Genomic DNA, 22,294 nt, shown 5'->3' with positions numbered 1-22,294 from the left:
GTTGTTTTTAACACCGTTATTTTTTTTCTTCAACCACCTTTTGGTGGACTTTTCTAAATTTCACCCACTGATTTTTCAGATAATTTTCTTCCGTGAAATTTCCTACTGCAAATAAGCAGTTTCAGCATTTGAACCACAGTGCATCAGTTATTGTTGTAGTTGAGTAAAAGCATTTTGCTACAACTATAATAAAATAAAGATTATCTGCATTAAATTCTCTTTTTTTTCTTAATATTGCAGAAAAGTATTGGGTGTAGCTGAAAAACACCAGCATTTCAGAGTAAAAGGCTTCAAAAGGCTACCTGCCACCTATGAATGTTTATTCAAATAAACCCAAATCACATTCAATCCAAATGATGACAAATAAAAGTGTTGTGAAAGAATAGATGAATAGCTGGCTGTAAAATAAATAAGATTGTAGAAAAAGGTCAAATTTTAATGAATAAGCAAAACTTATCATGGGCACATTGTAATCATCAATCTCTTCAATCTCTTCACAGATAATTGTGCATCACTTAGACACATTTACCGTTCTTGTAAACATTGAGATCTTGAAATAATTTGTTTTGCCTCAGTGCTGTCCATATGCAAACAAAACTACTATAAATGGATGATCCAATTATTTTTGATAGGGTCAAACAGGATTTAATGGTAGAAAAAAGAATTTCCAGGGACAAAAGCTCACTCTGGAGTTATTTAAGCATCATCGGGCTTGTCTGCTGGGGGCCCACATGGCTGAAGCATCTTCTCCATCAAATTGAAGCGAACGCGGGCCTTGCTCTCATTCTCAGCCACGGAGAAGTAGTTTAGCAGGTCAAAGTGTCCCATGTAGGAGCAATATGAGTCACGATGTTGGTTGACCAGCCATTCCCACTTGCTGGTATCAGCATGTCCTGTGCCGATGTACTTTGATTGAAGATGTTCCAGCTGACTGTGGATGTTGTATCGGTCCGTCATTTTCACTCAAAGACTCTGGATGGGGAAAGGATAGAAAAACATCACCCGTGATGTTCTTTAAAATCATTTATATAAAAAAATTCTACATTTTCTAGAATATTAGGCTGATTCATTAGACGTTGTTCTTGTACAATGTTGTTTGTAAAGGTCAATCTTGTTTGATTCACCAGGGAAAGAAGTCCTTTAAGTTTTAAAATAAACTTGGGGTTTCATCAGTGTCCAGATGAAGATGTACTGTTATTCTTAAAAAGATAATGTGTGCATGCTGTACGTAATTCATGCTGGGATGCAAAAAGCATCACTTGTTTTTACTACATTGTGTCAGAACTCCATACACACATTAGCCTGTATGATGTTGTATAAGGCACATACTGAGCAGGTAAAGCTTTTTAAAATGCTGCTTTCTAGGGATGAACAATATATCAGCATCAATATCTGTATCGGCCGATGTTGGTCAATTTTTAACATATCGGCTCGATAAATAAAACCAGGCCGATATTTTTTCCATCTCGTCTCCATTTGTTCGCCTGTTTCAGAGGGTGAGGGGGGTGATGTGTAATTGTTTAGTCATGTGAACAGTGAATGAAATAATCTCAGACCCATAAATGTGTGTGTTGCGTGTACATAATGTAAATTCAGCTTTAATGTCAGCATATCTGTACCGGCAAATATCAGTTATCAGCCATAACAGTGAGCTCAATATCAGATATCGGTATCAGCCCAAAAATGTCATATCGGTGCATCACTACTGCTTTTCTACATGTTTTAACTTTTAGAACAGCTAAAAAGTTTCAGACTTTTTAACATTGATTTCCAACAATGGTGGAAAGAAGAAAAAAAACCTCCAGCTCAGTCTCTTTTTAATTTGGGTCAGACAAACAAAATAAACGAGTATTTGCAGCTAATCGTAGCAGCAAAAGCTACTTCTTAACAGTATTGATACTATTTATTGACACAATCAGCAGATCGCATGCGCTTTTGATTTAGCAAAAGAAAAGACAACACAAACGCAACAACAAAACCTTAGAAGGTCCCAGGACTAAGTACTGATAACGCAACGTGTGGGTGACTACTTTAATCTGGATGTATGGTGACAACTAGGGAAAAAGACAGAATTAAAGCTTAAAAACTACCACTCCAACATTAAACATCCCAAAAAGACTATTATTTAAAGCAAAATACAAACGAACATTTCAAATATATTGGAAAGGCTAACGATGTTAGCAAAGTTATCTAATTCGTTCATGCAGTGTATTTTTCCACTGCATTCGAATCCTTAATCGCCGTTATTTATGTGAGTTTTATCCAAATGATCAACATTGACATATTAACAAACAAAATACAATTCCAAATATTCGGTCGTTGCCCTTTATTTACACATTTTCTTTGTTGGACAACGTTTGATCTTCCACTCTTTATGCTAACAGTAGCTTAGCTTAGCTAGTCGGTCTTCGTGTAATAAAAGTCTAAATTTAGGCTCCCCTGGAGGGCAAATAATAGCTTCAGCTTCACATCAATTGGTTTTAAAAGAACAAAACACTTACGTAATGTGTACAGAGATCAAGAACTAAAACAAAACAGGTAAATTAATTCTGAGTCGTTCAGGCACTGACAAACGACCACTGCCGGCGCGTTACCCTATGAAATGATCCGGGTAGGAACAAATGTCGTACTGTTCTGATTCCGCTCCATTGGTCAAAGTGTACTTCTTACTCACTCAAAGAAAGTTTTTTTTTTTTTTTTTTTTTAGAAAATCTGGGTACATTAAATACAGTTATTATTTTCTTTGGTTTATTTGTAGGTTAATTGAAAATAGGTTGTGTCTATGTTGCAATCTTTTCTTTTTTATGTTTTAAATTCGTGTGTAGCCTCTATCATCATTCCACACCATTCAAGGGAATACGTCCATTGTTTTTCTTATGCTTCTAAAAACAAATAGTACTACTTGGTCTTCTTCCAAATAAATAGACTGCAGTATTTATTGGCTTTTTCTAAGGATATAAATATGCAAGTGTCTGCAGCAATCATTAGAGTACCTGTGCAGTGAGATAAACTTTTCATCAAAACTGATGTATTCATGTTGTTTTAAAACATTTATCTTAAAACAAATAATCACAGTACAATTTTTCAAATTGCCACATCGAGACTAAATTGCTCAGAATTGCTTAGCACTGGGCTCTCCTGTGGCTGGTATAATGAAATTTTTTCTGTGGATAATGTGTTTGATGATGTTCTGCATTGAGCATGTTTGCTGCCTGTAGAGTTATGACCCTAATTTTCCATCTACCAGCTGTTGCTAATGGCAACCATGATTGGGACAGAAAAATATGAAAATATGGTTAGATTTGGGTTCAGAAATGTTTTGAAATATTTGTTAAAAATTACTCACCTATGATCTTGACTGCTTTTCCTCACTAGGGTCAAAGGGAGCAGTCTTTCCCCAGCAGTCATTAGCAAAGTACACCCTGGACAGGCCACAAGATATCACAGGGACACTGGGACAAACAAACTACCACGTTATGGTAGAGTCGCGTTGTTGTTATCCAACGTGGATGTTTTGTCTCTACAGATAGCACAAGCCTGGAGGAGCTTCTGCTGTGTGGTGGGGTTGCTAATGCTAATGGTCAGTGTTGGGAAAGTTACTTTTAAAAAGTAATTAGGTATAGTTACTGATCACGTCGTTGTCCAAAAAGTAACTAAAAGTAACTAATCACCAAGAAAAATAAACATTTTGTTACCTTTTTTTTCACTAAAGAATGCAAGAAAAATGGGTTCCCCTCTTGATTAAACTTACTTAATTTACTATAAATTACTACAATACTGAAATATAAATGACTAATGACTGGAACATAATAAAATGTATGTCAAAATGTTTTTTTTTTATCAAACTGAATAATTGAAACAGATGGGCACTTAACAGGAGGAACTACAAACAGGAACATTACATTAATCAAGACTATTAAAATGTCACTGTGTGATATTTAACAAGACCCCAATCAGCTCAAAATTATAATTGCAAATATAAACAACTGTAAAGGTTCCTGAGCCTTTAAATGGTCTCTCAGTATAGTGAAATTCCTGAAATAAAAGTAATTTTGCACAGCATTCTAATTTTTCCTGCTTCACATAATTGTGTGTTATTAGTAGCATTTCTGTTGCTGGTAATCTAGTAATGGTGAAATAAATAAACAAACAAATATCCTTTAAAATGACACTAGAAGAGGCACAAATCTGATGGAGGACTTAAATGTACTAACATGGGTAAGACCCAAACACAGAAGAGCTGAAGGTGGGTGGTAAAGACGCACAGGAAGTTCTAATAACACCTGAGCTCCATGATGTCTGAGACTGATGCATCAGTGTTACAGCAGGACTAAAGACATGATCAGAAACAGGTTACAGTTGGATGATCTAGGAAGGTAGAAGATCGTGATGTCTGAGTGGTGAACAGATGAGTGGACCTTCGGGACGTTCCGCTGTCACGCCAAGAAGGGCACGGCTGCAGCAGCGAATCTGCGGGTCTGCAGCCGTAGACTATTCATCACGTCTTCCTTGTTCTTCATGGGCCGTGATGCACTTGGATGAAAACATGCGCCTCTTTAGCTCCCAATCAGCTGATGGCAGCTTCAACACACCACGCTGCTGAATTAGTAACACACGCATTTTCTTATCAGTAACGGAAACGGCGTTATGATAAAAGAAGACGATAATTAATTAGATAACTCTTTACTGAAAAAATATTTTTTAGTAACACTGTTATTCCCATCATGGTTAGCTTATAGCCAGGATGTTTTCTGCAGATTCCTGGATGTTAAAAACAACAAATGCCTTCTCCGTGGTGAGTCAAACTGTGTGAGTCCATGAATGCTAATTAACAGTGTGACATAGATCTGTGAGGATTTTCGAATTCAAGAGTTTCACCCTCTCTTTTTGATCAGAAGCTAATGCAGGAGATAGGTGCACGAGACTATTTTCATGTTCAGCTTGCATGAAAAACTTAATTATAAGAAATAATCATAAAAAATGTTTTTCGTTGAACCGCACCTTTAATGTGTTTGCAAATCTTGAATTTTATGTTTTGTTGTTTGTATTCCTGATTTTGTGTCCCTTTAACTTATGCTATCCTTAAAAATACATCTATTATATCTGGATGAGCTTTCAAACATAAAGATGCAAAATTAAAAGCAATTGCAACTCCAGCTGAAACACTAACAGGTAATAAACAACTTGAATATATTGCGCTCCACCTGTGTGAAATAACAAAGCTACTTTTTATCTCTCACTCATGTTTCCTTTTGAGTCAGGGTCAACATTTCCACTCTTTCCCACCCTTAAACTTTTGTTTCTGTTGTCAGATTTAATCTGATTGTGAGTGCAGCCACCCTCCATGTTTAACCTGAGAATTTATCAGAGGCATACAGCATCAGCTCCTACTCTGGCACTTGTTATATTGATGTCATGAGATTTCATCACTGGAGACTTCTCTACAGCCTTTCATTAGTGTGCAAATCACTTCAGATACAAACCCTAAATTCAGCTCCAGTTTAAGAAGTTTAATCACCCAGACTGTTTTGATGTCGAGGATCCATCACTCTGGTGAGGTCTGCTGAACATCTCATGGTCCATTGCCGCTGAATCAGATTAATCCCACACAGCAGCTCTTTCCTCACCTCTATTGTGTCTTTAGCCACCTGTTTATTTTCTTTCTACACATCCTTACAAACTTTAGGCTAGGCTGCACTTTTTGTCACCTTTTTTACATTTATAACCAACACAGTAATAACCACCTGCTGAGCTTTTGGTTTATCCTCTCATGCTTTTCCCTCTGATTACACATTAGGTCTAGTAAATCCTCCAAAATATATCTGTGCTCATTTCAGCTCACTCATCTCTATATGACCCTTAAACCCAGTTTGAAATCCCAATCTGTGCCTATTTCTTTTTCCAATTTCCTGTGTAGTTTTCTCGTGTGAGAGTTGTGGACTGGAAGTGTCCAGAGAGAAAGAAAGGAAAGAAACAAAGCCTCAAAGTGTACCAAATGTAACAATCTGCAGCAACCAAGAACATTTTACAATGGGGGGGGGGGGGGGGGGGGGGGTCATGCGCTACATGCCTGGGAGACAATTAATGCATTAAATGATGGGAGCTGTAAATAATGGTGGGGAAATCTAAAAGAGAAGAAAGGACGAACAGACAGCACTACAAAAAGATGAGGCATGAGTAAAACAGGACAGGCAGCAAGATTTGGACACATTTTAACTATTCAAAAGCAGACTGTGGATTATGCAAAGGAAAAATATGTACAGCAGGCTCTAATAGATCAACGTTAATAAATATTTACTGACTGAAATTATGTACATTTGAATAGAATAAAATAGAAGACCTTTTATTGTCACTAAACACAAGTACAATAGATTAAAAGCAGCTCCTTCAGTGCAGTCAAACAAAAACAGTAAAATTAATGAACAAATAGAAGAAGAAGAAGAAGAAGAAGAAGAAGAAGAAGAAAATATCATTTCTATAGCGCCTCTCAAGATAAAAATCACGAGCAGCTTCACAAAAACAAAAAATGTACAAAATATAAAAAAGAATTTAGAAAATTGTTAAAAATATATTAAAATGAGCAAAAATAGGCAATGGTGATTAAAAAAATGTTAAGAAAGAGAGAGTGAACAGGAAAGAGGGAAATCAGTGGATCCTGAGGAAGGTGGAATAGTTGGGGAGAGCAGAATAAAGAGAGAGGGGTTGAAGAAGCTCATACAAAACCCAGCTTGAACAAGTGAGTCTTCAGCTGCTTTTTAAAAGAGACCACTGAGTCCACTGATCTCAGGCTCAGGGGGAGAGAGTTCCAGAGTCTGGGGGCCACAGCAGCAAATGATCTGTCACCTTTGGTCTTTAGCCTGGTGCTGCACAACCAGTAGGCTTTGATCACTGGACCTCAGGGACCTGCTGGGGGTGTAGGGACTAAGAAGATCACCAATGTAAGATGGTGCTTGTCCATGTAGGGCCCTGTAGACCAGAACCAGGATCTTGAAATGAACCCTGGAGTTCACAGGCAGCCAGTGAAGCTGGAGGAGAAGCGGGGTGATGTGGGTGTATTTGGAGGACTTGGTCAGAAGCCGAGCACAGGCATTCTGAACCACCTGTAGACGGTTCAGGGAGGTTCTGCCCAGACACGTGAAAATAGAGTTACAGTAGTCTAAGCGTGAGGAGATGAAGGTGTGGATAACTGTCTCAAGTTCAGTGCGGGACAGAATGGGACTCAGCTTAGCAATGTTCCTGAGATGGAAGAAGGAAGAGCGAACAAGTGAACTGACATGAGAATCCAGGGTGAGAGCTGGATCAAAGCTGACCAAGAGAGTCTCTGACTTTGGGAACCAGCTTGTCTGGGGCACAGATGAGGATCTCAGTCTTTTCTTCATTCAGCTGTAGAAAGCTCCCAGCCATCCAGGTTTTGATAGAGGCTAAGCAGGTGTGTAAAAGCTGCAGCTTAGACATCTTATGGGGCTTAAAGGAGATGTACAGTTGGATGTCATCTGCATAAATATGGTAGGAGATTCCTTTGAAGGAGCTCAGGATGTGCTGAAGAGGAAGCAGATGGAGGAGGAAGAGCAGAGGTCCCAGCACAGAACCTTGTGGGACACCATGGGTAAGGGAGGTGGTGGAGGACCTAAACTTGGAGACGGCCACAGAAAAGGAGCGCTCAGAAAGATAAGAGGAGAACCACTCCAGAGCAGTTCCTGATAGGCCTACCCAGTCTCTCAGCCTCTCCAGTAGCAGGTGATGGTCAACAGTGTCAAAGGCTGCAGTCAGGTCCAGCAGGACCAGAACAGAACAGTCCCCTGCATCACTGTGAGTCAGAAGATCATTAGAGACCCTAAGAAGAGCTGTTTCAGTAGAATGAGCTCTACGAAAACCTGACTGGAAGCTATCATAGATGTTATGTTCATCAAGAGCAGTTGTGAGTTGTTTAGCCACAACCTTTTCCAAGATCTTGGAGATGAACGGAAGTTTAGAGATGGGTCTGAAGCTGCCCATCTCTTATAGGATATAAGCTGATCACAGATTAATCTAAATATCTCCTGGAGGACTCCAAATTGCACCAACGTTGTCTGGGGAGTAAATGGACGTTTTCCATGTTAAAAATTAGGTCCAGGTTGCAAATAAACAATATTTGCCCTTTATGATTGTTTGAGATTGAAATGATAATGAATCAGATTTTTAGCATTTTGTCCTCTCTTGTCCAGGTCAATGCAGAGTTTCACAGGATCACGACAATGAACCTTGAGCCAAAATTCATGTCAACGTTGGACTTGTGTTCTTCCAAACTGATGTCCTAGTTCCAAGGCAAGAAGGGTGCTGCTGGACAACGCCATAGGGCATAATTACATGCTTCAGGTAATGAAGATTGTATTTCCCAAACAAAATCTTTCCAGCACGTGGGGATGGGCTGCTGCTGCTGTTTGGATCGCTGGCTGTAATGCACATAACACACAAGCTAGCAATATACAGAAGAACAACACCTGTCCCCCTCCAGCTCGGCTGTGTGACTGCACTAACCTGTCCTGTGGGACCCTGACCATGTGACCCTCATGTCCATGCTGTCCCTGGAGGAGAAGATAGGAGACAGACCTCCTGTAACCTAAAATGAACCAAAGTTTCCTCCCAGTTTTTTTTATTGAATTTAACATCAGTTTATCTACATGAAACAAAAGAACAAAGTGGAATAAAAACTTCTGTCTTTTCTATTTCTGTCTCCTTTTAACTTCTCCGTGTCCCTAAATAGAAGAGACAAGATTACGCTGCAGCCGCCGTCGCTCACCCCGCTCCCTCCCCAAGACCGGATCTCCCGACATCACAGCACTCGGTCTGACTGAGCGCTTCAAGGAGAAACAATAATTAAATTATGAAAATAATAATGCGTGTTTGGAGGAGCATCCTCCGACCCTCTCTCTCTCTATCTCTCTCTCTCTCAGTCGCTGATCGAGCGGAGCGACAACCCATGCAATTAACATAATTCACGGGCCAAATCCAACAGAAACGATCGGGCTGATTCAGTTCGCGTTCGGTCTCAGGTTAAAACTCCAGCGCTCAGCCCTGCAGTACCACATAAAGGCAGACCAAAGTTTCCTACCAGGTAAATGTGGAGAACACCGCTCTGACAGGTGTGGATGCTACGCTGGTGCCGCCGTTAAAATAACAAAACTACATTCCACTATAACTGATTATGGTACTCTTCTATGATGCAGAATCGTTTATGCCCGCATCTCATGCAATGATTATTTGATTGTTTTCCTCAGCTCTATCTATCCTACGCCTCCCCGTCGGCCGTCGGGGTGGGGGGTGAGCGCGGGGTTTGGGGGCCACAAAGAGAGGGCTCGCGGGACGGATGTGGCCCTTGGGCCACTATTTGAGGACCACTGGTGTAGAGCATCCATCTTCAGTTCAGTTTGTAGCAGAAAGAGCAGAGAACTCAGCACATTACAGTCTATATGAGAAATATTAGAGAAACACTCATCTATTAATAACCCTAACTATTCACTGGTGTTACTGACGGCTGACGTTAGATTTTACGTACTAATTAAAACTAGGCCATAGTCAGAACACGTCTCTGCTGTTTCTGATCACAGATTACATGCTAAACAGAAAAACAAGAGCTGCATTTATGTACAGATCTTTTTCTGTGTTTCTGTTCACTGGGTCATCCACGTAAGATGACCCACATGAGGAAAAGTTCTGAACACAAAACAAGACCAGGAGGGGGGTGCAGACGCTGCAGGACTCTCCTCTCTAACCACAGAGTGAAATTCTTCTACTGCCACACAGGAAAATAATGTAATTTATAAAACTGGAGCTAACATGTTTAGCTAAAAGCAGCTGAGAGTTTAAGACGGTCTCTAAAGTTAACAACAAGCTAGCCTATCATTAGTAGATAATCGGTCGACCTCTACTTCTAAATTGTTATCAGAGAGTTTATGGTTAAATTTGACTCTCACAAACATGTTTTTCATTAATGCAATGTTCATTACAATGTTTTATGTTTTAAGGGATATTTTACAACTTTTTATATTTTTAAATAATTTTCTTGAACCAGTATGTGCCAAAACTGCCTAGTCTCTCTTTAAGCTCAAACAAAAAAAAAAAAGTTTTACATTTTGCCTACAGTTGAGACTTTCTGTTTAACAGAGTGGAATTTCCACTCAAAAAAAGAGAAGTCATCATCCAGTGTCTCATTGACCATCTGGGAGAGGATGCAAGTGACTCTATCAAAATCTCTGATGTTGGTGCAATAAATCTTTTAGGATTTTTACTCATTTATTATTTCTTGTCAGATCATAGAAAAGTCTTAAGATACTGTCCTGAAAAACCATCCCTTTAAAGCATTCAAACGAACAGCTATTGCTCTGAGATTTTGGAGCACAGTGTCCAAATGATTTGAATGCCAGTGATTTCACACAAATGCCTCTTTTTTGTATCCATGTTTTGAAATAATTAAGATAAATGTAAGCTTGAACCAGTTATTTCTCTGTCTGAAGGAGTATGCTGATGCTGTCAGTGTTGAAGAGGCTTTGACCGAGGAGGTGATGAAGATTTACCGGTACCTGCTGCAGATCCAAGACAGCTCAGTCGAACCTACTGATGTGGGTAATGTTGAGGGCATCACTGTTCTGGGCAAACTCGGGAATCTCAGCAAAGCCTGTTGCTGTCTGTTGGGACTGTCCTATGCTTTCGATCTGAAATACCCCAAGAATCTCAAATACACATTTGAGGTATTTCAAAAAGTGTTCCTGGAGCTGGATCCAGGAAACCTTTCTGTCAAGGTTCAAAGACTGAAAAATTACCTCTGTGCACTGTAGACACCATTTCCCATAGCTGTTCCTAAAGTATTGGACTGGTTAGATGACATGCCATAGTCATCACAAGGTTTAGTTGATGCATTACCATTTGTGTTGACATTTCCAAAGCATGTTTGCACCATTTATATGTTTGTGTTCTGGTTGTAAAATGTTATCTTCTTTATTGTTTTTTGAAAGCATTCTTTTTTACTTATTTATTTATTTTAATTATGGCCTTTTTTGTCACATTTTTTGTTATTGTTTTCTCAGAATCAAAATGAGGTGTTCAAAACAAGGACAGTGCAAATGTTTCTTTTCAGGATTTATATTTTTGGGATTTTTTCATTCAGCTGCTTGTTCTTTTTTCAGTAGGCCTCATCTGAAATAGTAAAACACTATTCCCTTGAGCCTCTTATGATCTTCGTACAGCAGGTAAAGCTTTTCATTGGATCATTGACAACAATTAGCCAGTTTAAAGAGTTTTATCAAGCTTGCAAATTGAGAGTACAAAAAAAGCTGTTGATGGGAAGTTTCATCCATGTTCGATCCACTGAATGAGTACAACTTAGCTCACTGTTTTTTGAGAATGAATCTGCTTAAGGTGTGGTTCACAAAATAAAGCTGGTTGAATGGATTTGATGTCATGCTCACAAAAATAAATGTGAAAAATGTTGAACTGATGTGGTCCTTTTAACCTGTGTGTGTGTGTGTGTGTGTGTGTGTGTGTGTGTGTGTGTGTGTAGAGAGAGAGAGAGAGAGAAAGAATTAGGCTAGTTTATAATTAAAATTACCATTGAAATGCAGTAAAATTAATATTTAATTGTAATTCCAGTTTTTACTTAGGTTGTTTTAAACATTAAGTAAATTGAACCAATATTTAAAAACAGATAGCATCCTTGTTTTAAGTTACATGTACCTAGCATTACAGGATTATCTATTTAACTTTTTTATGTGGATTCAATTGTAGCTTACTGTTATTTTTATCAACAATTTTAATAGTATTTACTCAATTTTGCATGTCACTGAAACAGCTTTAATTGTTCAGGACAACTTATTTCATTTTAGTTAGATTTACTTAATTGATAAGGTATTTTAAAGAGATTTGATTGGGTTTACATTTACTCATTAGTTTAAGTGTAAAAATGTTGCACCAAGAAATTTAAGTAAATGTCAGTTATACTTTTTAGAGTGCACAGAGATAGAAAGGATTTGTAAGTGCATAATCATATTCCGACTTCAAGTCAAGCTGCACTTCCCTTCAATAGTGTTCCATTTCTGACAAACTAGACTTTCTTAATATTGTGTTCAATTTTGAGAAGCTGCACTTTAGCTGCCCTTTCCTCCCATAGTGTTCATTTCCTCAGAAGCTGCAGTTGCTATAATGCTCCATTTCTGACAAATTAGACTTTTTTGTTAGTGTTCCTAACTACCTGCACTTTCCTCTGATTGTGTTTCATTGCTGAATAGCTACATTTTAATTTGTTATAGTGTTTCAATTCAGACAAACTAGACGTTTTAACCCTCTGGAGGCAGGCATTCCAGATTTGCAAGGTAAAAACCTACTGTACCTACCTGGTTACTCCACATACGCATTTCATGAGCATTTTTCAACTCAGAAGTACCCCTGAAGGACTTAGTTGTTCGTCCTTTTATCAAAACTTATTTTGAGCCTGAGAGGGTTAAATTTAGTGTTCCAATTTTGAGAAGCTACACTTTCCTCTAATATGGTGTTCCATTTCTGAGAAGCTACACTTTCCCCAGAAAGTGTTCCATTTTAGACCAGATGCACTTTCCTTTTGTTAGTTTAATTTCTGACAATCTACACTTTTTAATATAGTGTTTTAATCTTGAGAAGTTGTACTTTCCTCTAATATAGTGTTCAGTTTCTGAGAAGATGCATTTTCCTCTAATATGGTGTTCCATTTCTGACATTTTTAGTGTTCTACTTTACCACAGCCTGTCAAAGTAAACAGGAATGGCATTTCATGTTACCAGAATAAGCTGCTTGGTTTAAGTTTGGTTCAAAGACAATAATAGCACCAAACATAACTGCTCATCAGAATCAAATTAATGCACTATTTTAAAAATGACCTAGTCCACTTGAGATGGTTTCATGCAACAAGTAGGACCAGACCCGTCTCCTAATCCAGCAATGGCAGAATGCTGGTGGACATATTCCTTCATAAAGAACTACACAACCTAACATCCTTAATTCCCAAATATTATAGATTTTTTAAATAAAGTGATGCAACATAACAGAAATCAAGCTTCTTTCAAATTATTTCATGTCTGCTGCTACCAAAAGATTTTAGATGTTTCCAGTTTCATCCAGAAGTAAAAAGAGCTGGTCATTGTGTTCATATTTTAATACCTACATTCATTCTTATCTTATATACATTCTTTTACAATGACAAAACATTCATGGGTAAAGCAATGGTTTTAACACTATACACAATTAAGATGTAACAGGAGCCGTTTATGGATATACTGAGTAACGTAAGCTTCAGAGAGACTTTGTCAAATATCCAGTTCCAGGAAGCTCAAGAAAAATCTTTTTTCCTGACGCCACACTTAAAGCAGAGGTTTAAAGCATTTCACTTTCCAGAAAATGTCCGTGAAGAGAAAAAAAATCAGCTGATCAAAAGCGCAAGCCTGAAATTAATGACCGTTCCGCCAGGAAAGAGATAAAGGAAATGTGAAGCATGGGAGCTCACAGCTCAAACAGAAGCATGGATCCATGAAGAGAGAAAAGTTCCAAGGCAAACAAGAAAATATGGGGTTTTAAACCAATTCAGCAAACATTACAAAAAATTCTGGTTTTTAAAGGTGAACCAAACATTGACCATTAAATTTCTTCAATTCTATAAAAAGCAACAATGTTTTTTGGGTTGGATTAATAAATGTTTATTCTTTACATTTATAATAAAAAAAATTAAATACAGATCTCCTAAATAAGCGTAAAACTCAAGTTGGCACGTTTCCTAAAACAGCCTCCATTATAAAATGCATGAAGAGTTTAAGCGTTAGTTGATTTTTTTGTTGAATATTAATATATCAACCTAATAATGACAAATAATGGGTGGAATTTTAATATTGCACCATGTCATAATCACGTTTCATTTACTCATACATAGTTTGTAAATTATTTATACACGTTTAAGGCTCCTAATTTTCATAAATAGTATTTTAAAATTAGATATTCAAAATTCTGGGAACACTTTACAATAAAGGTCCCTTTATTAAAACGATTTGCATTATTGAGCATTAATAAATAAAGGGTCCATTTATTAACATTTTTAATGCATTATTAACCAAAGGGTCCCTTTATTAACATTACTTACTGCATTGTTAAGCATTAATAAAAAGGGTAAATTTATTAACATTATTAGTGCTTTATTAAGCATTAATAAACAAAGGGTCCCTTATTAACGTTACCTATTGCATTTTTAAGCATTAATAAACAAAGGGTCCCTTTATAAATGTTACTTAGTCCATTAAGCATTAACAAAGGTTCTCTTATTAATATTATTAGAGCATATTAGAAATTGATAAACAAAGGGTGTCTTTATTCACATTATTAGTGCATTAATAAACAAATGGTATCTTTAATATTAACTATTAGGTGTCCTTAAGGTTACATTAAAGAGGGGGGGGGGGGGGTCTGCTTAGTAATGCATTACATAACATGGTTAGGCAGTTGTTAATGCTTTATTCAACAGTTTATAATGCTTAATAATGCCCTGACATTATTAAAGGGACCCTTCTTGTAAAATGTTACCAAAGCTTTAATGGTTTCTTTACAGGACTGATTGATTTTTGCTTTAAATAACTTATTTTTCCTAACTCCTAAAAAGGGATTAAACATTCCCTGTTGTGCTTTACTTGTATTACTTTATAATTTATTCTCATTTCTAAAAGAAAATAAGTCAAACAATGAAGCCGATGTGGGTTCTGAAATAACTTTGAATAGAATACAGCTGGAGAGGAAGGGGAGCACGTAGGCGAAGACTGATATGTCGTCTAAAACATTTAGACTTGAGCTCACTTATCAGCCTTAGAAGATAATCAGGACAAAAAAAAGCTTACAACTCTCACAAAGGTGTGACATTTAAAAACCTAATTCATGCTCCGATACACATTCTGGACAAAATAGTCCATATATACCAACACAGACATGAATGAATACTGTTGGTTTCACCATCACTGTACATCGTTTTGAAAACCTCCAGACATCCAGAAGCAGAGCAACGCTTTTTCTGTTACTGTTAGAAATAAGTGTTCATGAGATTGGTGCTCTGATGGGAAAAATACATCCTCTCTGGGTAAAAGCTAACCAAATCCCACCCACACGCTAAAACATCACCCCTAATTCATCCTCTTTACATCCCATATTATCATGCATCTTGAGGGTTTGGATTTTATCTGAAGTGGATAAAAAAATTAATGAATCTAAAAAAAACAAATGAAGATTAAAAATCACTTTAAGGCTCATAAATGAGCACAGTATGATTCACATCTGTTCATAAAATACATTTTTAAATTAATTCAACCCAAATAGTTCCAAACAAGTGATTTCAAAGTGTGTGTGTGTGTGTGACAGCGAGCTGTAAATAGTCTGTCCATACTTTAGTATCACAAGGTGCTGATTGATGCACTTTGGTAACATTTTTGTTTTTACTCTCCTCCATCTAATCCGATCTGAATAAACTGGAAAATCTCATATCTTCAGTGTCTACACCGAAAAATCTTCATTTAAGTCTCAGAACAAATCCAAATTCAGCTTTTTTTGTTGTTTCCTTTGGCTCCTGCCAAAGGCTTTTAAATGACAAACAGCAATGTAAAAACCGAAGCTGCACTTTTGTAACAAAACACAAGATGATGGCACAGAATCATTATGTATTGGGAGATAAAACAACAATCTACTATACTTTACTGTTTACACCCCAGGTGTCCATTGCTCCCACGTCTTAATCAGTTTTAAATGTGACACTAGCAAACACACACACACACACACACACACACACACACACACACACACACACACACACACACACAACCTCATAACACAACATTTATGATATAATGCCCTCTAGTGGCGATGCAATTTAATAAACGTCTAAAAAATGAGCTGCAGTATTTGAGTCAACACTAAGAGGCACGGTGGAGCAGAACTTACTTCCTCTCCTCCTCATAGGCACTGACATCAGTGAGAAACCTTCCAATCATCCACGTTTCCTGTTCTAGGGAGGATGTCCATATATGGCCATTGAGGGGTTACAACAAGGCAAACCATGGCAATCTGACTTACTTTATAGTACATTTGAGTTACATTGACAATTACAAAGTTTAACTTTGTCATCACAAAGCCTGAGAACAAAAACAAACAAACAGATGTTTCTGATGCTCAACAATAAATAATACGTTTTATACACAGCACTGTTCTCATTTTAGATATGTGCAAATTTTCTGTTGGTGCCTTAAGACACGACTGTAGCCGTCATTACAGACATGAGCAGGCATCGTCGGAGGAATAAGACCTTCTCCACAGAAGACGCTCTGAAGTGTTGAAGCAGGAAAAGCACAGAATGACTTATTTCTGTTAAACATCCCGTTAAACTCTGACATAAGTCGACAACGCCAAGGCTGTGGATCTGGCTCATTTAAATCAAACAAGAACAGCACTTTTCTCTGCTCACAGTTCAAAGTGTTGGATTTAGAAGAACATAAAGAGGAGGTGTGAGGAAGAAGCAGTTAGAGCACCTAGGGCCGATGAAACCTGAAAACACAAAACACACTGGTATTACATAAAAATAGAAGACATCACTTGTTAAAACAAAGATACATTTTCATTCGTTTCATACAGAAATACGTAAAAATCAGGAGCAACAATTAACATTAAAATTAAAATTAGAGGCGGAAAAGGGTAGAATGTTTTTTTCTGGGTCAGAGATGAGATCCTGCCCCAAGTGGAGGAGTATCTCTGGGTCTTGTTGGGAGATTGATAGGCTGATATATGCTGCATCTGCAGTGATGCGGGCATTGTATCGGTCTGTCGTGGTGAAGACGGAGAAGAGCTGGAAGGTGAAGCTCTCGATTTACCGATCAATCTACGTTCCTACCCTCACCTAAGGTCTCAAGCTTTGGATAGTGACCGAAAGAATGAGATTACGGATAGCACAAGCAGATAGCACAATGAGTTTCCTTCGCAGGGTGTCTGGGCTCTCCCTTAGAAATAGGGTGAGAAGTTCAGTCATTCAGGAGTAGGGTTGGGCATCGAGAATCGGGCATCGATTGGAACTGGTTCCAACTGTTCATTTTTCCCGGAATCGCTCAACGTTTTTTATTTTGATTCCTAGTGTGCCGACGGAAGAGGAATCCGCGGCCGATCTCCGTGAAAAATAAACGTGATCTGCAAACTGTGATCAACGCTTTTCAGAGCTGATCCCACCAGCTGTCTGTCTGCAGCACTGAGTCCCCCCCCCCACCCCCGCATGCAGCAGCCAAATCTAAACAAATGCGTCTGCCGAACTATTACTCTGTAATGTAAACTTTAACTCCTGCAGCGTAGAGGAAACTTGTTAAAAGACGTCAACACGGTGGATTTAATAGAAGCTTTAAAGAACAAACTCTGGATGGTGTGAGGTGAGTTTGTCTGTGGTCAGAAACAAACACACTGGTTGTGCTGCAAGTCTTTTTCTTTTTTTCTCCAAAACATGTTTTTGTCTAAATGAAGGTGATGTTGTTCTTCATAGAATTAAAATTCATGTTGAAGTTAAGTTTTTTCTTGTCCGGGGATTGGACCGCCAAGGCTCCCGCCTTGGTCTGCCACCCGATTCGCATTGCACCTGACCCTTCATGTTCCTCCTGCGGGTGGTGGGTCCACAGTTGGACGAGCCCATGTATCCGGTTCGGGCTGGGCCCGGCCGGGCCCCATGGGCGAAAGCCCGGCCACCAGGCGCTCGCTCACGGGCCCCAACCCCAGGCCTGGCTCCAGGGTGGGACCCCGGTAACCCTCCGGGCCGGGTACTCCGACTCTTCGTTTTAACCGCCATGAAAGATCCTTCGAACCGTTCTTTGTCTCACCCTTCACCTAAGACCAATTTGTCATGGGAGACCCTACCAGGGACACTAAGTGCCCCAGACAACATAGCTCCTAGGATCATTAGGGCACTCAAACTCCTCCACCACGATAAGGTGACGGTTCAAGGAGCATGTCCTGCCGGCAGAAGGCCCCCGGGTCGACCCAGGACACGTTGGAGAGGTTACATCTCCAATCTGGTCCGGGAACGCCTTGGGGTCCTGCCGGAGGAGCTGGTGGACAAGGCCGGGGAGAGGACGGCCTGGAGCTCCCTAATTGGGATGCTGCCCCCGCGACCCGGACCTGGATAAGCGGAGGAAGACGAAGACGAAGACGAAGTTGAAGTTAAGATTATTTCATCAAGTAGGACCTGTGGTTAGCTAGCTCATGTAAAGCATGTGATGTCTTGAAAGAATCGGAATCAGGAATTGATAGGAACCGGAATCGAAACGAGGAATTGGAATCGGAATCGTTAAAAATCAAACGATGCCCAACCCTATTCGGGAGGGGCTCAAAGTAGATCCGCTGCTCCTCCACATCGAGGGGAGCCTGTTAAGGTGGCTCAGCTGCTGATTAGGATGCCTCCTGTACGTCTCCTTGGTGAGGTTTTCTGGGCATGTCCAACTGGGAGAAGACCTAAAGGAAGACCCAGGACACGCTGGAAGGACTATGTTTCCCAGCTAGTCAGGGAACGCCTTGGGATTCCACCAGAAGAGCTGGCCCAAGTGGCTGGGAAGAGGGAAGTCTGGGCCTCTCTTAGCTGCTGCCCCAGCGACCCAACAACGGATGGATAGAAACTGAAGATTACAGTCTTAATTAAAGGGATAGTTCTATTAAAATAGGTTTCTAACCTGCTGGGATGGCTCTCAGAACAACCTCAGTTTGGAGAAATAAAGATTAGCTCTGGCTGGATGCATGGGATTGTCAGTTTATACATGTCATAGTCTGCTATAGGAATAACCTACAGTATCTACAGCACTTTCTATTTCCAGTTGAAGATATCAGAAATTTAAAAACAAAACTGAAATGAGAAACTGACTAAAGCATTAGGGCTGAAAATAATCATGGAATTGTTCAAATGGTTCGATTCATTTAATTCCTCAAATCATTTTTTACTGATATGAGGCTTTATTAAATGTGCACTCCACAGTCTGAACACATTTTACTGGCACACAAAGTGGTAATCTAGGTTCTGTGGAGGAAACTAGAGAAACCAGCAAAGACACAAACCATTGGAAAAGGCAGAAACGGTCCAAAGTTTGGGCTCAAGAATTAATCTACGGGCAGATTGGTTAATGCTAATGCTGGAGCCTTGCACGCACAGTTGTTGTGAATGAATAAACTCTACAAGCAAAAGAAAAATCCCAACCATCCCATTTATTTGTGGATGTCTGCAGAGGTGTGGAGCAGAACTGTAGCAGATACCTGGAGTCTGCTCCATTCAAAGCAGCAACAATATGGCAAGCCGTTTTAGCATGTAATCTATCTTTGAATACAATTTAGACTGCATTATGTTGCCAACCTGTACATCACAAAATATAGATGCCACCTTTACATTGTTACCAGTGGAAAATAAAAGGTTATTAGCATTTCTGGTAGCTTACTACTGAAGGTGTTAATGAAATAATTAAATTCTACTCATATGTGGATCTATTTAGATGTTATTTAGACTAGGATGAGTGATATTAATACAAACCTGAAATGTTAATAAAATGTAGGTAAATATTTACTAACTATAAAAGAAAAGAGGGAAGTAGACAACACCAATTTAATACGTATTACTGAGCTTTTAATAATTTAGTTTCATTTTCATAGACCACATTCTCGTTTCATTTGAAACGTTGTCGAATATCATATTCCATAAATCAACAGAGGATTCAATAAAATAATCAAATACTAAAATATTTGATAGGTGCAGCCCTATAAGGTATAAAGCGTTGTTTTTTAGATTAGATTAGCTTTGTTTTATTGATGAATGAAGTTGACTTTACCTTTAACCCCACCATCACTGGCCTTTAGCTCATCGATCTGGTCACATCTGATCTGTCCTACAAAACTGAGTTTTCTAAATAGCCACCTGCAGCAGGTAAGATAAAAGTTTTAAATCTCTGCAGAGGGCCCAACTTTTATACATTTTCTGAAAAGAAAAACTAATAAAGCAAGAAATTCTTAATGCTTGTCAGTTGTGTGCTGCAGGCGGTTACGTCTACTCTGTTTTCTAGCAAACACTCATCCCAAAGAGAATCACAACATAGCTGTTTTAGGAATTAGATTTGTATTTTACCTTCTTATCACAAGATTTATTTCTTAATATTTGTGGGTTTCTTCCTGTAAACAAGCCTAATGCCACACATCTGAGAGAAACCTGAGCTTCCCTGGCAGTCGGCGCCTGAGGATAATGAACTAGAGTTGACCCATCACGACTTTAATCAGGAGAGCCGAACAATAAAAGTACCAATCAGTGAGAGCTAATAAAGAGCAGGGCAGTGAGGTCTGCAGAGACAGACGAGTGCTGGAGCTGCAGTCGCTGGCTCGGCTGCAGGAGTACCTGGTGAACTGTTTGCTGTCCTCATGAACCTCCATCTCTCGGCTCTTAAACTCATTCAGCTCCTTACGGATAGCAGCCTGGGGAGTGAAGGAACACACATGCACACAAACACACATTAATTGTTTATATTAATTATTTCTTAGGTCAAATTACCTCATCATTACTTGAGTCAGCAGAGTTTTTAAGTCTTAATCAGCAAACCTAACGAGCAGAACTTCTAAATGGAATGCAGCCCTCGTTAAACTCCCCATGGTTTCAATTCAACATGTCTGCCATGAAATCGGTTGATCAAACCTGCAGCTTGCTTGACCGGCACACTAGTGCAGTACTACCATCGGGGCTGCAGGGATGGGTGTGTAAGCAGTCACATGTGAAAGGGAATGTCACTGAATCAGGAGCTGCAGCCAATGGATAACATTTTCACCTTGGCGTGATGTAATTCCTTCCTTTAGTTTGAATTTTAAGTGTAAATTTCAAACACGACCAGCAGAGGGCAGGCTTGACACAAACAGCCAATGTTATAACCAGATCAATCTAGAGCTGGTAAATATCATTCCGTGTAACCCTAACCACGACCCACGACCTTTGGGATGAACTGAAACAGGCAGCTGTGAGCCAGAAGTAATCGATCTCTGCCTTTGGTCGTGTTACGGTGACCAAACGGGGTCAAACTCCTGCAGCCGTGTCTCAGCACACTTCTTAAAAAAGCTCTCATTGATGCAAGCATATGTCTATCAACTGCTGGCAACCAAAATTAATTCAGATACTCAGTTAATAGAGAAGGTAATGTTGGATTATTTTGCTATTTAAAGCTATCGTTTCAGTTTTGAGCAGCAGCACCTTGTCAGCAGGAGTAAGCCTCGTCCAGGGCTTGTCCGCCCGCCGGTCATAATCCTTAGCATCCGTCACCTCCACGTACTCGTTAAAACGCAGAATCCTCCGAGCAATGAGCTCTGCTACCGTCGGCCTCAAACTCAACTACACACACACACACACACACACACACACACACACACACACACACACACACACACACACACAGGAGGAGAGTTTACATTGAAGACCAACCGTTAAAACCCATTTTATTAGTGTATTAGTGTAGTATTTTTTTGTTGTGAGCTTCTTCGTTCAAATGTCATTTCCTTTCTACTTCCACTAGGGGGCTGATAATTCAACTGAAAACTTCTTCCATGGACCCAAAAGTTTAGAAAAATGTATTAGATTAGAATATTATACACCTTAGTTTGTGTGTGTGTGTGTGTGTGTGTGTGTGTGTGTGTGTGTGTGTGCATGCTACCTTTCTAGTGAGTCTCCTTTTAATCTCCTGCTTGGCTTCTTTCTCCTCCTCCTCATTCTTCTCTGCATGCAGAAAATGATCAGAGTCATTTCACACCTTCTACATCAGCAACAGGCTGTTGGGGATCTGATTCTACAGCACACACACACACACGGCTGCAGTGTGGCAGCCTTCACATGAACATAAACAAGAGGGGAATAATCTTAAGCATCTGCCTTAAATCTGCCCTGCTAATACCCTGATGATGTTTTTTTATAGATTGATGGGCAGTACACCCACATGTATAAACAACGTTGACCTCCAGTGACCCCGTTACAGAATAAAACCTCCACTATCTGATAACAGACAGCAGACGAGGTTCTGTCTTCTTCTACCTGCAGTTGGAACCATTAATAAAGTCTCAGGTGGAAAAAGCAAGGAGGATTTCTAATTTACAGTAGTTTAGCTAACTTTACACTTTGACCATAGAGCATCACATTTGTTTTTCCCCAGCTGAAGAACATCTCTGGAGCTAAATGTCACTGCAAGCATGGTGGCTGCTGCAGAGCATCCTTCCTGTGATCTGACTGGTACAAAAC

General features: G+C 39.2%; 2 protein-coding genes across 4 annotated transcripts in view; both read right to left on the bottom strand.

Moving 5' to 3' along the window:
- Positions 1-410: 410 nt before the first annotated feature.
- Positions 411-2,614, bottom strand: sf3b5 (splicing factor 3b, subunit 5). Its single transcript, XM_015944561.3, has 2 exons — positions 2,502-2,614; positions 411-972 (listed from the first exon to the last, which is right to left on the bottom strand). The coding sequence occupies exon 2, from the start codon at positions 955-957 to the stop codon at positions 697-699; it is 261 nt and encodes an 86-aa protein (XP_015800047.1). The 5' UTR covers positions 958-972; positions 2,502-2,614; the 3' UTR covers positions 411-696.
- A 13,471-nt stretch (positions 2,615-16,085) lies between these two features.
- Positions 16,086-22,294, bottom strand: part of phactr2 (phosphatase and actin regulator 2) — a 38,379-nt gene continuing 32,170 nt past the window's right edge. For all 3 annotated transcript variants that reach the window (XM_015944558.3, XM_015944557.3, XM_015944559.3), the window contains 4 exons: positions 21,717-21,778; positions 21,260-21,397; positions 20,420-20,496; positions 16,086-16,569 (listed from right to left, as the gene is read on the bottom strand). In XM_015944558.3, the coding sequence (XP_015800044.3) occupies positions 16,554-16,569; positions 20,420-20,496; positions 21,260-21,397; positions 21,717-21,778 (293 nt within the window). In that variant the 3' untranslated portion in view covers positions 16,086-16,553. The remainder of the gene's footprint in view (positions 16,570-20,419; positions 20,497-21,259; positions 21,398-21,716; positions 21,779-22,294) is intronic.

The sequence above is a fragment of the Nothobranchius furzeri genome, chromosome 12 (genome assembly GCF_043380555.1).
Source record: "Nothobranchius furzeri strain GRZ-AD chromosome 12, NfurGRZ-RIMD1, whole genome shotgun sequence".
NCBI classification, from domain to species: Eukaryota; Metazoa; Chordata; class Actinopteri; order Cyprinodontiformes; family Nothobranchiidae; genus Nothobranchius; species Nothobranchius furzeri.
Note: the sequence above shows the minus strand (reverse complement) of the source record. Positions and strands in the feature narration are given on the sequence as shown.

Excerpts from the sequence above, each read along its gene's own strand:
- sf3b5 (XM_015944561.3), bottom strand. The coding sequence starts at position 957 with ATGACGGACCGATACAACATCCACAGTCAGCTGGAACATCTTCAATCA.